General features: G+C 43.0%; 1 protein-coding gene across 1 annotated transcript in view; it reads left to right on the top strand.

The window, feature by feature from the left end:
- Window positions 1–15724, top strand: part of dse (dermatan sulfate epimerase) — a 93477-nt gene that overhangs the window by 26450 nt on the left and 51303 nt on the right. Inside the window, exon 3 of the mRNA XM_061746904.1 lies at window positions 5906–6159. Coding sequence (XP_061602888.1) covers window positions 5906–6159 — 254 coding nt within the window. The remainder of the gene's footprint in view (window positions 1–5905; window positions 6160–15724) is intronic.

The raw sequence follows: 15724 nt of genomic DNA on the forward strand, positions 1-15724 counted from the left end.
AACCAAGAGCTGTGTCGTATGTTCTGTAGGGTCTGATTTTCCTGATGTTGTAAAGAGTGAATCGGCAAGACCGCGAAACCGACTGGTCACTCGCTAATGAAATCCATGCTTGTTCTTTTTGCCGACAGTAGTCCACAATAAAATTAATCAGTGACTATTTTTACTATCGATTTTTGTGGACAACGTCATGGTTGCACCCATAGGTAAAGGACAGTTTGTGTAACCGTGGACTGGTAGATGCCTCAGACAGCTTGACTCTGTAACCGTTACAGCCTCGTGCAGACCAGTAGCTCATGAGGTCTTCTGAGGTGAGACATGTTACACATCAGCAGATGATTCTTATGAAGAGCAAACATGAGTTGTACAAGCATCTTTATAAACCAGAAGGGTTCTAAAACACACTCTCCAGCTCATTTCATCATTGGACTCAAAGTACTTAAACTACTGACTTTGGTTAGTAGAAGTAATCCCGTAAGAGCTGATGGGTTTGTACCTCTTCCTGCGGTACTGTGGATGTTTAACGGGTGTGGTCACTAGTTTGTGTTATCAGCTTCAGCACTTTGTGCGGCTGTTATTGTGCGATGAAGATCACAGCTTATATAATCAACGCCTGTTAAATCCAGAGTCCACATGCTTTTTAGCTGCTGTTCGTATTGCCAGAATCTCTCTACTGCTAAATACATTTTAGTTGTTGTATTTTGCTCTCTTTGTACTATAACATAACGTGTTTTAGATGTTTTCCTGCTTCAACCACCTTCAAGTGAACCGTTGCAGGACAGCGGCCCTTTAAGACGTTTAAGAAGTTGGGTAAGCCTGTGTTGAAAAGATCGATTTTCCGATTCTAAATCGATTCTCATATTAATTCTTAAAAATCGATTCGTATGTCTATAGATCAATTTTTTTTCATCATTACATTACAACTTTTGGTATTTTTTTGTTTATGCCCAAAAAAGGAATGTTTCGTTGGACACAAGAATAAGTAGTGCCATGTTTTTGCCTTTAAATATGTTTAAAGCAGCACAACGTAACTTTCAGCTTTTCTGAGTTTGGCGGCATCTTTTGGACAAAAGCGGTATTGTTTTACCAGAAAGAACACTACGTTTCCCATGAGCACCAGCGCGTACTGCCAGAAAGATCCTGTCCCGTCACTGCATTTGTTTTGATGATAGAAAACGGGACGCTTTTCTGTTTCACCAAGTAAACAGACTGAACGCAAAAAAAAAGATGTTAAACTGCTGGAAAGGAACTGGAATTTACCGGGATACCTTAAACAAGGAAGCCAGGGAGCGGGATATGGAGAAAATAATGATTATTAACGTTTGGGTTCATATGAAATCCCTACTGAAGAGCCATGTGTTTCAATAAATTTGTATAATAGTACAACATACAGTACATGTTTTGTATCCCTCTTACTTCTTTTCTTTTTTTTTGACTGCTATATTATGCTGAAGAGGCTCCGAGTCGTGAGCAATATTTTTGTTTTCCTCGTGAGATAATTTCTTTCCTCTGGAGCTACAAATAAGAGTTAATATTTTTTTCCTCAACAAACTAGTTTTATCTGAAGATTGGGGTTAATTGCACCGCAGAGAGCTGGCCAGCAACTGCGTTTAGCTGGCGAAGTGGGGAATAAAACCCGTGTTTTGATCGGCCCCGGTCTGTGTGAGTGTTTGTGGTTTAAGGCTGTTTATGGTTCTGCGTTAAATCGACGCAGAGCCTACGGCGTAAGGTACGCGGCGACACGCACCGTACGTTGCGCGTCGCCACGTACCTACGCCGTAGGTCTGCGTCGATTTAACGCAGAACCATAATTCAGGCTTTACTGTGTGGAAGGTCGTTACAGCCGCGATCCAAAGCGAGCCGACGACTCTTTCACTCTTTTACTTTGTTATATCAGATACTTGGCCTGCGTGGCTCTGCCTCCGAGCAGGAAACCGTTGAAAAGTTAAACCATTAGGATATTTTCCCCACGTCTGTTGTGTGGAGCTGCTGCAGCCACAACGCAGCAACAGCTTCTGCGGAGCTCGGAGCTCCACGCCCCGCCCATTTTCGTCTCGACTGCGAATCGGGAAGGAGGGGGAAGTGACGTATGCCGTAAAGCAGTCAAAGTCGTAACGATTTGTAGTCTTTTAGTGTGCTCCTCAAAGTTACATAGTGCCAGTGAAGGTGATACAGACCCCTCAGACCATGACAGAGGTGTCATTAAACCTGTTGGAAGTTGATGTACCATCACAATGACTCTGGAAATATGATATTAAGGTGGAAAAGTTACGTAGTGTCGCTTTAAAGGTATGAAAACATTAAAGTTTTCAGTTATAATTGCATAAATTGTCTATATTTCTTTGCTTTATATACCGCCTTGGGGTTACAGTTGCATAAAATGCTAAAAACCAAATTCTCAAAGATGGGAAAAAATTAAACCGATTTCATCCGTCTCTGTTTCCTCCCTGGATCTGTTTGGTAATTCTGACTGACAATGTTTCTGAAAGCAGTTCTATCAGCATTCTGGGAGCTGATTGGTCCTTACAGCATCATTAGCTGCAATACTTGCTGTTGAATTTCAATATAATACTAGTATTAATATTTTGCAGAACTACAGTCATATAATTAATGCAACAGCTGAAAAAACAGTTTTAATAACACTAACCCAAATCAATATAAGAATCGAATTGAATGAAAGCGTGATAATCGATTCTGAATCTTAAGAATCGGAATCTAACCTATTCTTGACCTTTGAATGGATCCCCAGGCCTAGTGTTGGGCTTTCCTGTCGTGTCTCTAGTACTTTGTAGCTCGTTAGATTAAGATGTGTAAACATTATTTTGATGTATAAAGCAAGAACAAGTCTTCAGTCCAAGTTCAAACCTGGCCAATAAGGCTAATTCTGATTCTGATTGGTGTGATTTTTGCATCAAACTTCTTCTGAGAGCTGATGGAGCCGCTGATGAGCCGCGGGAGCTTCAGGACAAGCAGTCAGTTTGATTATTGTTCTTTGAGCCTCCCCATCGGCAGCTCTGTTCCAGACTCTGACTCACCCATGTATCCATTTTTTCTGGAGAAGTTCCAACCTCAGTTTAATCCACCAAGCAACTTAATGGCTGTTTATGTTCGGACCACATCTGATCTTCATTTCTCTTCAATTAATCTGAGCAGGATGATTACGAAAGGCCTCTCACGTGTTATCGCCCTCAACAAACAGCCCTCTCAAAATTCCCAGAGGTCAGCAGTCTTTGAGCGCGCCGTGTGTTAAGCGGGAGAAAAGGCGCTCACATTACGCTTTTAAAGCCTCTTTAAATGTGTCTTTATTGGTGCAGCTGTAATTGGGCTGTAAAACACTTTTTCTGGGCTTCTTTATTTTAGCTTCCAGAGTAACTAGACATGTTATCGCCGTGTTAATCAAAGGACGGGCTTCCTGTCGTTTGTTAAGAAGTGAAAAGGTCCCGCTTGCCCTAAACGTGTAGCTCGGTTCCCTGGTGCGCTACACGCTGATGCATTTAGTAGCGGAACATGATTATATGATGATATGCATATGAGCGGGCCGTTTGCAGCTGCTGAGTCTCTATTACCATCATCGCTACAGCCGAGACAGAGAAGGAAATACTATATCAACAATTTACCACAAACTCCCATTTTCTTGCTGCCAGTCACTGTGTTTACATGGGAAGTTTAATTCCTCTTTAATTCAGAATTAAAATTAAATCCAATTTAAAATGAGTAAAAATTACCATGTAAACACCTAATTCCAAATGAAAATGGCCATTCCGAACTAAACTTAATTCCTAAGTAAGTGGCTGGTTTATTCTGATTTTAAATCTGAATAGAATAATTCCGCGATCATGTAAACACTCATTCCTCTTTAAATTAATTCCGGTCTTTCTTTCTGCTCGTTCCCTTGCCCGTCTGTCTCCATGATGCTTATATTCCACGCTGGGCTGGTTTTCCAAACAAAGTTTCAACATGGCAGCACGCAGTAAATGCTGGTCAAGAGCAGAGACCATTTATTTAATAAATAGAAATAATTAAAAGAACAGATGGAAACAGGAAACATCAAAATTATCAGCTTTTCAAAGTTGTAGCGGCTAAGTTAGTTTTTCTTCCGGTAGTTTAACTTCCGGTCCCCCCCCTATCCAATCAGAACCTTCCCAACCCCCAGACCTGGAGAGGAATTAGAGAAAGACCATTAAACGTGTTTTTTATGTAAACCTCAATTCCGAATTACTATTTCCATGTAAACTAGAAGGAAAATAGTTTAATACTGAATTATTTAATTCGGAATAATTAATTCAGAATTAAAAAACATCATGTAACCGTGGCCAGTGTGTGTCTGTGGTTGTTCTGACTGTAGCTACCTGTAAACCTCCTCCCTGACCCACACACGAGCATTACAGCAGCATAACATACCAACATTATATCTCTACTGCCATCCATTTTTCTTTTTTTCTTTTTCTTGCAAACAGAAAAAGGAACAAAAACATAAACATGGGATGTTTTCATTAAGATAAAGAGAAAAAAAACCAACTTCATATAAACACAAATGGGTAAATGAAATACATCTCAGACAAAAGCAGGGCGTCTCAGGGAAATATAACTTTTCCAATCTTCCCAGATTGCTTGAAATTTGGATTGTTGCAGCTTCATAGAGAACGTTATCCTCTCCATTACAACAATATCGTAAATGATGTCGTACCAATCATCTAATGAAGGAGCGAGCTTGGGCAATTTGGCTCTTTCTTGCTCCCTTTTTTCTTTTTCTTTGCGTTTTATGGCTCCACTTTTGTGTTTCTAACTCCCGCTCATGTTTAGTCTGTAGGATTACTGTGCTCTGTTGACAAGTGATCCATGATGACGTTGATAGACGGCTGTTGACGACCAACCATTTTACCCAAAGTACATTTGGAGATTATACTTGCAATTTTTGTTTTAATGTTAACTGTGGGTGTGAAAATCTCAGCACAACATATTATACAATGCTTTATACCTAATATGAACCAAGTGGTGCCTCAAAAAAAAAAAGAAAAAAGCTCTGGCGGGCGGGGCCTGCTGCCTCCGGGGCCCCATAGACATATTTACGTAGACGCCGCATCCAGTGTTCTCGCCCGCTGCTGCGATACGTCAACGTCGCCGCCATATTGGATGTGGCAAGACTGCGCTGTAAACTAATACAAGTAAATGGACTTATTTTCATAAAGTGACTTTCTACAAAGAAATTTACGTTTTACGTCTCATTTATTCATTCACACACGCACTAATATAATTGGGAAACAGTTAGGCACCAAATATAATACTGAATAATATATAATAATATAAAACTCATCAACAAAACAAATATAACATATTTGAACCATTTTTCAGACAATAAAATAACTGGAAAAATCTGAAAAATTGTTCAAATATGTTATTTTGTTACTTGAAAAATGTAAAATATGTTTATGTAAAATATGGTTTCTTTGTTGATGAGAAAATATGTTTCTATATTTTTATTATTTTTGTGAGGGGGGATATATATTGTTTTTCGGCACTACCTTGTTCTCTATAGCTGATATAACATGAATTACTCCTATGTGGGATCAATAAAGTTCTTATTTTTGCCATCTGAGAAAATTAAATATATTATATTTGGTGCCTAACTGTTTTCTAAGTATATTAGTGCGTGTGTGAATGAATAAATGAGACGTAAAACGTACATTTCTTTGTAGAAAGGCGCTTTATGAAAATAAGTCAATTTACTTGTATTAGTTTACAGCGCAGTCTTGGCACATCCAATATGGCGGTGACGTTGACGTATCGCAGCAGCTCCATGGGGAATACGGATACATGTCTATGGGCGGGCCCGCCCCGCCCAGCCCCCCCTGAAGCCCCGCCCCTGGACGCTCTCCTTCAGCTCTGTCCCATCATCCCTGTGTTGCAGGCTGGTCAAAGACGCCCCCTGGGACGAGGTTCCTCTGGCCCACTCTCTGGTGGGCTTCGCCACGGCGTACGACTTCCTGTACGAGTACCTGAGCAAAGGCCAGCAGGAGCGGTTCCTGCAGGTGATCGGCAACGCGTCACGCCTGATGTACGAGAGGTCCTACGTGGGAGGCTGGGGCTTCCAGTACCTGCACAACCATCAGCCCACCAACTGTGTGGCTCTGCTCACAGGAAGCCTGGTGTACATGACCCAAGGTGAGTGTCTGCCAACTCCTGAGCTCTGCTAGGCAGAGAAAAGGCAGTAGGGGTGGATGAATGTGGGGAATGCATAAGATCATTCTGGTGCTTTTCTTTGTCAAATCCATTTCATCTGTTCATATACATCCACATCGCCATTTCAGGCCTGCAACACGTCTTGAAAGTTGTGGTCATGTCGTGCATTCAAAGATCCAATATACAGGACTGTCTCAGAAAATTAGGATATTGTGATACATTTCTTTATTTTCTGTAATGCAATTAAAAAAACAAAAATGTCATACATTCTGGATTCATTACAAATCAACTGAAATATTGCAAGCCTTTTATTATTTTAATATTGCTGATTATGGCTTACAGTTTAAGATTAAGATTCCCAGAATATTCAAATTTTTGGAGATAGGATATTTGAGTTTTCTTAAACTGTAAACCATGATCAGCAATATTAAAATAATAAAAGGCTTGCAATATTTCAGTTGATTTGTTTTTTTTTTTATTTTTTATTTTTTTTCCTTTTCCTTTTTTTTTTTTACCACAAACAAAACACAAAACCAACACGGAGCCGACCAAAACACGAGCAGCAATCAACCCAAATCACAGTCTGAGCTAAGCCACCGCTAACTAACCCCAAAAAACTACAGAGCAAGCATGCAGGTGAACAAGCCAGTGTGTATGTCTATGTGTGTGTGTGTGTATGTATATGATCATGAAATTATCAAAATAGGAAGGCACATTGACAAAAGGCTCTTCCCCTGGACGTCTCTGGGCTTGGGGGGATGTGGGATGGACTCAGTTTGTAACATGAGTCAGCAGAACAGATCTTTCAGTCAGAAAAAAACCCTCAAAAACGTAAGGGGTAAGCCAGACTTTACACAAACAAGCTCAGCGGGTCAGAGACTACGATAGTGGGGCCTTCTCGACCAAGCACTTTAAGTTGATATTCACAATTTTAATACTGTTTTAAACTAAATTACTTCAGAAACCTTTTTTTTTTCCCATCTTCAGCATTTGAGCTGATTTCTACGGAAGAGTATTAGGGCCATTCAGGAGAAAAAATATTTGAGAGGGGAAGATTTTTCTCGAGAAAAAAGTGGAAATGTTGAGAAAAAAGTGGAAATGTCGAGAATAATGTTGAAATACAATTTAAAGAATAAAGTTGAAATTTCTCTTTTTTTCTCAATATTTCGACTTTTTTTTTTGAAATTGTACTTCAACATTATTCTCGACATTTCGACTTTTTTCTTGAAGTGCATAATAAAAAAAAAAATCTACCTCCTCTAAAATATGATTTTTATTTTCCTTCTGCCTGGCCCTGACACTCTTCCTGGTCACTGGCTGCTGCTCAAGCCCAAAGTGGGACCGATTCACCTCCGGGACTAAAAGTTCAAGAGTCATTGTTGTTTTCCAAGAAAGCCTTTGTTAGTTACATTTTGCCCAAAAAGAGCAAGTTTTGTTAGCAGGTGCAGGAAATGAATGAATGAAGAATGAAGTGTTTGCTCTCACTGCACACCCAAATCTGATGCTTTTGGTCTTGATATTTAGATTTTTTAGGACCCGAGCACTTACAGTGCGAAGGCCCTATTGCATCTGTAGGAATTTTTTTTTTTGTTTATTTTTTTTCTTCTGACGAAAGGAGGGCCTTTTTTTGCCCCTAAACGTGCCCAAAAAGTCACCAAATTTTGCCCGCAAGCCAGGCCTGGCGAAAAATTTTATATTTAATGGTTTGCATTAATGGGCGTGGCAAAATGGCTCAACAGCGCCCCCTTGAAAACTTTGTGCCTCAAGCCCCACGATACGGTTTGACGTACATGCACGAAAATCGGTACACACCTGTATCATGGCGCAACTTAAAGAAAAGTCTCTTGGCGTCATGCCCGAAACTAAACAGGATGTCGGCCATTTTGAATTAATCGTGTCATTTTGGCGAAATTTATGCCATTCCTTCGGCAGTTAATTCAGCCCGAACCGTAATGTGCCCCCAAGTGTGTTATACATCAAAATGTGCGTCTCCATCCTCCGACACCACGCATTACTTTTCTCTTTCAAACGCGTTACCGTGGCGACGCTAGACGCCAAAAAGCACACCCACCCTTCATCTGATTGGTTCAGACAGATAAAACTTCGTGCCTCAAGTCCCACAATACGGTTTGACGTACATGAACGAAAATCGGTACACACCTGTATCATGTCGCAACTTAAAGAAAAGTCTCTTGGCGCCATGGCCGAAACCCAACAGGAAGTCAGCCGTTTTGAACATTCTGAATTAATCGCGTAATTTTGGAGCAATATATGCCATTCCTTCGAGAGTTAATACGGCCCGAACCGTATCGTGAACCCAGGTGTGTTATACATCAAAATGTGCGTCTCCATCTTGTAGGGGTGTAACAATATATCGTGCCACGAAATTTCGCGATACAAAAACGTCACAATACGTGTCGTGGAGGTGACAAACTGTATCGCGATATTGGGTTATTAATATTAATCTATTGTGTTGACTAGAAACGCGCATCTGACCGCGACCGCGACCGCACCTCGACCCGCGGACAGAAATCTTACTCCGCTCAGAAAAAACTAGTCCCGTTTTGTGGTCCTGTTTTGAGCTCTGAACTTTTACTTATGTAAGCGTTGGTGTAGAGTTAAGCCTTACCTTATTAAATTAAACCTTTTTCGGGTCGTGAGTAGGATAAACATGGGGACAACTTCTGCTGAGCTCCAGTGTACTTTAATGTCCGCTCAACAGCGTAGGATTTTAGAACATCAACACAGCACCTAGTGTTGTATCACTCCGCCCAATCTAAAACAGACTAATCACTACAGATAAACTGACTAGTGTCATTATAGTCCCTGATTTACATCAGAATATAAAGAATATATTTATAAAATAATGAACCCTGAATTACCAAAATAAACTTAACAAAAATAAATCTCCTCTTACACTTATAAGGTGAGCATGAATCAATCTTTTTTATGATGTAAAATTGTATGTATTTATTTACTTTTATTTATTTATTTAATTTTAGTTGTTAAATTAGAAAGAAAAAAATGAAATCATACATGAGAGAAACTATTCAGTTTGTGGCAAAATATTTATACTGAAGATCATAATGCAAACCTGACATTTACTTTTAGTTCAGTTGTGGAAAATGGTTGGCCTGGCTTTCTCTTTAACACTTAAACAGTTATAAAGCATTACAAACTGTAACAATAGGGCAAACGCACAGCATTGTTTTGTATTTTGTGTCTTTCAAATAAAAGACAATGTTTTCCAGTCATATGTTCCTCATTCAAGGTTGTTAAAAAGATACTGCTATAATATCGTATCGTATCGTTATCGTGACCTCAATATCGTGTATCGTACCGTATCGTGAGATTAGTGTATCGTTACACCCCTACCATCTTGCGACTACGTACATTACATTTTTGTCTTTCAAAACTGTTACCGTGGCGACGCTAGATGCCAAAAAGCGCACCCCCCCTTCATCTGATTGGTCCATATTTGATAGTTCCCCAAAAGGCACCAAATTTGGCATGCAAGCCAGGCCTGGCGATAAATTTTATATTTCATGGTTTGCATTAATGGGCGTGGCCTAACGGCTTAACAGCGCCCTCTAGAAATACTTTCCTCTGCCATAACTTTTGAATGGTTTGACATACAGAGTCGTGGGTGGTGTGATGGGACTCGGTATTGAGTCCTTGACCATAATTGGTGAAAATTGGCCCTGCCCCTTCTTCTGATTGGTTGTCCCTATTTCCTGCTATAACTTTTGATTGTTTTGACATAGAGAGTCGTGGGTAGTGTCATTGGACTCTGTAATGAGTCCTTGAGCTTCTTTGGCCTTAATTAGCCCCGCCCCTTCTTCTGATTGGTTGTCCCGAATTTTTGCTATAACTTTTGAATAGTTTGACATAGAGAGTCGTGGGTGGTGTCATCAGATTCTGTATGGAGACCTTGACCTTCATTGGCCTGAATTAGCCCCGCCCCTTCTTCTGATTGGTTGTCCCTTTTTCTGCTATAACTTTTGAATGGTTTGACGTAGGAAGTCGTGGGTGGTGTCATTTCTGATATGCTTATGGGGGACGGTGGCCATGAGTGCGAGGGCCAGTTCATCGCTGCTTGCAGCTTTCATTTTTTTTTTTATCTGCATGTGAATGCAACAAAATAAAAACACTTGCGAAAGTATGCAGTACTTCTGTTAAAAAACACACTGTGAGCCGTAACTCATCAAAATCACATTTTTAGGCTGGGCGAGCCTTTTACTTGGCAGAGACACCTTTATATCGTTTGGCACCATGAAGACAAAAACACTTGCTCCTTCCAACGAAGGAGAGCTAGCAGAGAGCAGGCACATCCGCCTCAGTTCCACACCAGTCCTGCGGCCGGTGTTGACAGCAACTTCTAGTTATGAAGTACAAACAATAATGACCAAATGAATGAGTGTCCCACACTTTTACTTCTTGAATCACAAAGGTACCATGAAAATATCCTGGGCCCTGATTTTTAGGTGTGACCTCACGGGTTTTTTTCATCAGCCCTCTGACACACAAGAGACCTCATCGAATGACTCAAATACGATGAGATTTACTGAGCAACCACGTTTGTTTCCAGATAATAAACTCAAAACTGTCACTTATGGCGCTTTTCCACTAAAACCTACTCAGCCCGACTCGACTCACCTTTGTTTGGTTCTTTTCCACTAGGGGTCTAACGTGCCGAGTAGATACATTTCTGTAACTATTCTGCCGAGGTTCTAAGCTGCTGAGTCGGCTGTATCTGACATCATCACACTACAGGCCAACGATTGGTCGGGGGGTTGGAGTCAGATGTCTGAGTCAGGAGGAGGAAATCAGAGAAAGAGACTCTGACGGATTCTGGTTCATTTTATTCAAAAGTCTGTTTGCTGATCCAACTCTGAGGTGCAGATGTTCATAAACCTGGTGCTGAGGAGAGAATTAAAAAGGGATCTAGACGGGCGATAAGGAACGACCAGATCTATCAGGAGCTCTGTCACTTCATAGCTGCTCACGGCTCCAGCTGACTTTCAGCAGCGCCGAGACAAACAAAAATAAATTAAAAAGCGTTGCCACTTGAAGTTTCTCTCACTCTCATTTTTTAACTTGATATAGAACACAAGCCACAGACCCAGCAGCACATCTATCATCTCCTCCAGGTTCTACATCTTTAGTGTTGTCTTCTTCATTTAGATACACAATCAAATACGTCACGCTCTTCACTCCAAACATTTTGCTGCTCCAGTTGCTGAATTGTTATGGAAAAGAAACCAGGCCAAGTTGAGCCGAGCTGGGATGAGTAGAGCCAAGTAGGTACGAGTGGAAAAGTGCCGTTACAGCAGAAAAAATCACATTTGTCTCTTTGATGAGGATTCACAAACGGCCAATGAGTCATAATTCACTATTGTGGAAGGAGCAGAGACTGGAGGCCGTGAGAGGACGTCCTGCAGCTGACAACAAAGTAGAGTTTAAGTTGGTAAGCTTTTTAAAATCTAAAGTCTAAAAGGAGCCACTCCTTTCAGCTCGTCAGAGAGGAGAGATCAGAGTTCAAACCAGCACACAAGCCAGAATGCAGCTCAGCAAAAGGAATTTCATTAGTCTGGATTTTAGTCTCACGTGGGCTGAAGGCTGATCCGGAGGATTTCCAGGGACGGATTTACTGTAAAATCACTGACACGATTTCAAACTCTTTGAAGTGTAAAATAATACATGAACCATTTCAGGCTCAATTAACTGTATGAACGATATACGTCGTTCCCGGACGTCATCATTTGGTGGATGAATTGTCATTTTCAAGCCTTGTGTTCCTTTCATTCCTCCGTTTGCACGGATAGCCCGGATCCTCAGGCCTTTCCCTCCATAGCCACCACTAGTTTCTCATGATGGTCTGCTGGACGCGCCCTCTCCTCCTACGTCCTCACGGCACATCCTGACTAGCCCCCCCCCCCCCCCCCCCCGCACTGGCTCAACGTCAGTCTTTAAATGATGAACTTTAAACGTCTTTAAACAATATTAGCTGTGGGGATAAAAGTAACTTTTGTACCAGACTTCTGACATTTGCTTTTTGCTGTAAACTTGAGCAACTTTTAGAATTTCAGTTTTGCCTCGTCATATTTGTTGTTGTCTGTGTTCACGTCTGTGTTCACGTCTGTGTTCACGTCTGTGTTCACGTCTGTGTTCACGTCTGTGTTCACGTCTGTCTGTGTTCACGTCCGTCTGTGTTCACGTCTGTGTTCACGTCTGTGTTCACGTCTCTGTTCACGTCTGTGTTCACGTCTGTCTGTGTTCACGTCCGTCTGTGTTCACGTCTGTGTTCACGTCTCTCTGTGTTCACGTCTGTGTTCACGTCTGTCTGTGTTCACGTCCGTCTGTGTTCACGTCTGTGTTCACGTCTCTCTGTGTTCACGTCTGTGTTCAAGTCTGTGTTCACGTCTGTGTTTGTGTTCACGTCTGTGTTCACGTCTGTCTGTGTTCACGTCCGTCTGTGTTCACGTCTGTCTGTGTTCACGTCTGTGTTCACGTCTGTCTGTGTTCACGTCCGTCTGTGTTCACGTCTGTCTGTGTTCACGTCTGTGTTCACGTCTGTCTGTGTTCACGTCCGTCTGTGTTCACGTCCGTCTGTGTTCACGTCTGTGTTCACGTCTGTGTTCACGTCTGTGTTCACGTCTGTGTTCACGTCTGTCTGTGTTCACGTCCGTCTGTGTTCACGTCTGTGTTCACGTCTGTGTTCACGTCTCTGTTCACGTCTGTGTTCACGTCTGTCTGTGTTCACGTCCGTCTGTGTTCACGTCTGTGTTCACGTCTCTCTGTGTTCACGTCTGTGTTCACGTCTGTCTGTGTTCACGTCCGTCTGTGTTCACGTCTGTGTTCACGTCTCTCTGTGTTCACGTCTGTGTTCAAGTCTGTGTTCACGTCTGTGTTTGTGTTCACGTCTGTGTTCACGTCTGTCTGTGTTCACGTCCGTCTGTGTTCACGTCTGTCTGTGTTCACGTCTGTGTTCACGTCTGTCTGTGTTCACGTCCGTCTGTGTTCACGTCTGTCTGTGTTCACGTCTGTGTTCACGTCTGTCTGTGTTCACGTCCGTCTGTGTTCACGTCCGTCTGTGTTCACGTCTGTGTTCACGTCTCTCTGTGTTCACGTCTGTGTTCACGTCTGTCTGTGTTCACGTCTGTGTTCACGTCTGTCTGTGTTCACGTCTGTCTGTGTTCACGTCTGTGTTCACGTCTGTGTTCACGTCTGTGTTCACGTCTGTGTTCACGTCTGTGTTCACGTCTGTCTGTGTTCACGTCTGTGTTTGTGTTCACATCTGTGTTCACGTCTTTGTTCACGTCTGTCTGTGTTCACGTCTGTGTTTGTGTTCATGTCTGTGTTCACGTCTGTCTGTGTTCACGTCTGTGTTTGTGTTCATGTCTGTGTTCACGTCTGTGTTCACGTGTGTGTTCAAGTCTGTCTATGTTCATGTCTGTGTTTGTGTTCACGTCTGTGTTCACGTCTGTGTTCACGTCTGCGTTCACGTCCGTGTTCACGTCTATGTTTTCACGTCTGTGTTCACGTCTGTGTCTGTGTTCACGTTTTTGTCCACGTTTGTGTTCACGTCTGTGTTCACGTCTGTGTCCGTGTTCACATCCGTGTTCACGTCCATGTTCACGTCTGTGTTCACGTCTGTGTTCACGTCTGTGTTCACATCTGTGTTCACGTCTGTGTTCACGTCTTTTTTCACATTTGTGTTCACGTCTGTGTCGATGTTCACGTCCGTGTTCACGTCCGTGTTCACGTCTGTGTTCACGTCCGTGTTCACGTCTGTGTTCACGTCCGTGTTCACGTCTGTGTCTGTTTTCACATCTGTGTTCACGTCCGTGTTCACGTCTGTGTTCACGTCTGTGTCCACGTCTGTGTTCACGTCTGTGTTCACGTCCGTGTTCATGTCTATGTTCACGTCTGTGTTCACGTCTGTGTTCACGTCTGTGTTCACGTCTGTGTCTGTGTTCACGTCCGTGTTCATGTCTATGTTCACGTCTGTGTTCACGTCTGTGTTCACATCCGTGTTCACGTCAGTGTTCACGTCTGTGTTCACGTCTGTGTTCACGTCTGTGTCTGTGTTCACGTCCGTGTTCACATCTGTGTTCACGTCTGTGTCTGTGTTCACGTCCGTGTTCACGTCTGTGTTCACGTCTGTGTCTGTGTTCACGTCTGTGTTCATGTCCTTGTTCACGTCCGTGTTCACGTCTGTGTCCGTGTTCACGTCTGTGTTCACGTCTGTGTTCACGTCTGTGTTCACGTCTGTGTTCACATCCGTGTTCACGTCAGTGTTCACGTCTGTGTTCACGTCCGTGTTCATGTCTGTGTTCACGTCCGTGTTCACGTCTGTGTTCACGTCCCTGTTCACGTCCGTGTTCACGACTGTGTCTGTTTTCACATCTGTGTTCACGTCCGTGTTCACGTCTGTGTTCACGTCTGTGTCCACGTCTGTGTTCACGTCTTTGTTCACGTCCGTGTTCACGTCTGTGTCTGTTTTCACATCTGTGTTCACGTCCGTGTTCACGTCTGTGTTCACGTCTGTGTCCACGTCTGTGTTCACGTCTTTGTTCACGTCCGTGTTCACGTCTGTGTCTGTTTTCACATCTGTGTTCACGTCCGTGTTCACGTCTGTGTTCACGTCTGTGTCCACGTCTGTGTTCACGTCTGTGTTCACGTCCGTGTTCATGTCTATGTTCACGTCTGTGTTCACGTCCGTGTTCACGTCAGTGTTCACGTCAGTGTTCACGTCCGTCTGTGTTCACGTCTGTGTTCACGTCTGTCTGTGTTCACGTCTGTGTTCACGTCCGTGTTCACATCTGTGTTCACGTCAGTGTTCACGTCTGTGTTCATGTCCGTGTTCACATCTGTGTTCACGTCTGTGTCTGTGTTCACGTCCGTGTTCACGTCTGTGTTCACGTCTGTGTCTGTGTTCACGTCTGTGTTCATGTCCTTGTTCACGTCCGTGTTCACGTCTGTGTCCGTGTTCACGTCTGTGTTCACGTCTGTGTTCACGTCTGTGTTCACATCCGTGTTCACGTCAGGGTTCACGTCTGTGTTCACGTCCGTGTTCATGTCTGTGTTCACGTCCGTGTTCACGTCTGTGTTCACGTCTGTGTCTGTGTTCACGTCTGTGTTCACGTCCGTGTTCATGTCCGTGTTCACGTCCGTGTTCACGTCTGTGTCCGTGTTCACATCCGTGTTCACGTCAGTGTTCACGTCCGTCTGTGTCTGTGTTCACGTCCGTGTTCACGTCTGTGTTCACATCCGTGTTCACGTCTGTGTTCACGTCCGTGTTCACGTCTGTGTTCACGTCTGTGTCTGTGTTCACGTCTGTGTTCACGTCCGTGTTCATGTCCGTGTTCACGTCTGTGTCTGTGTTCACGTCAGTGTTCACGTCCGTCTGTGTCTGTGTTCACGTCCGTGTTCACGTCCGTGTTCACGTCTGTGTCCGTGTTCACGTCTGTGTTCACGTCTGTGTTCACATCCGTGTTCACGTCAGTGTTCACGTCCGTCTGTGTCTGTGTTCACGTCCGTGTTC

This window comes from Cololabis saira, chromosome 18 (genome assembly GCF_033807715.1).
Source record: "Cololabis saira isolate AMF1-May2022 chromosome 18, fColSai1.1, whole genome shotgun sequence".
NCBI classification, from domain to species: Eukaryota; Metazoa; Chordata; class Actinopteri; order Beloniformes; family Belonidae; genus Cololabis; species Cololabis saira.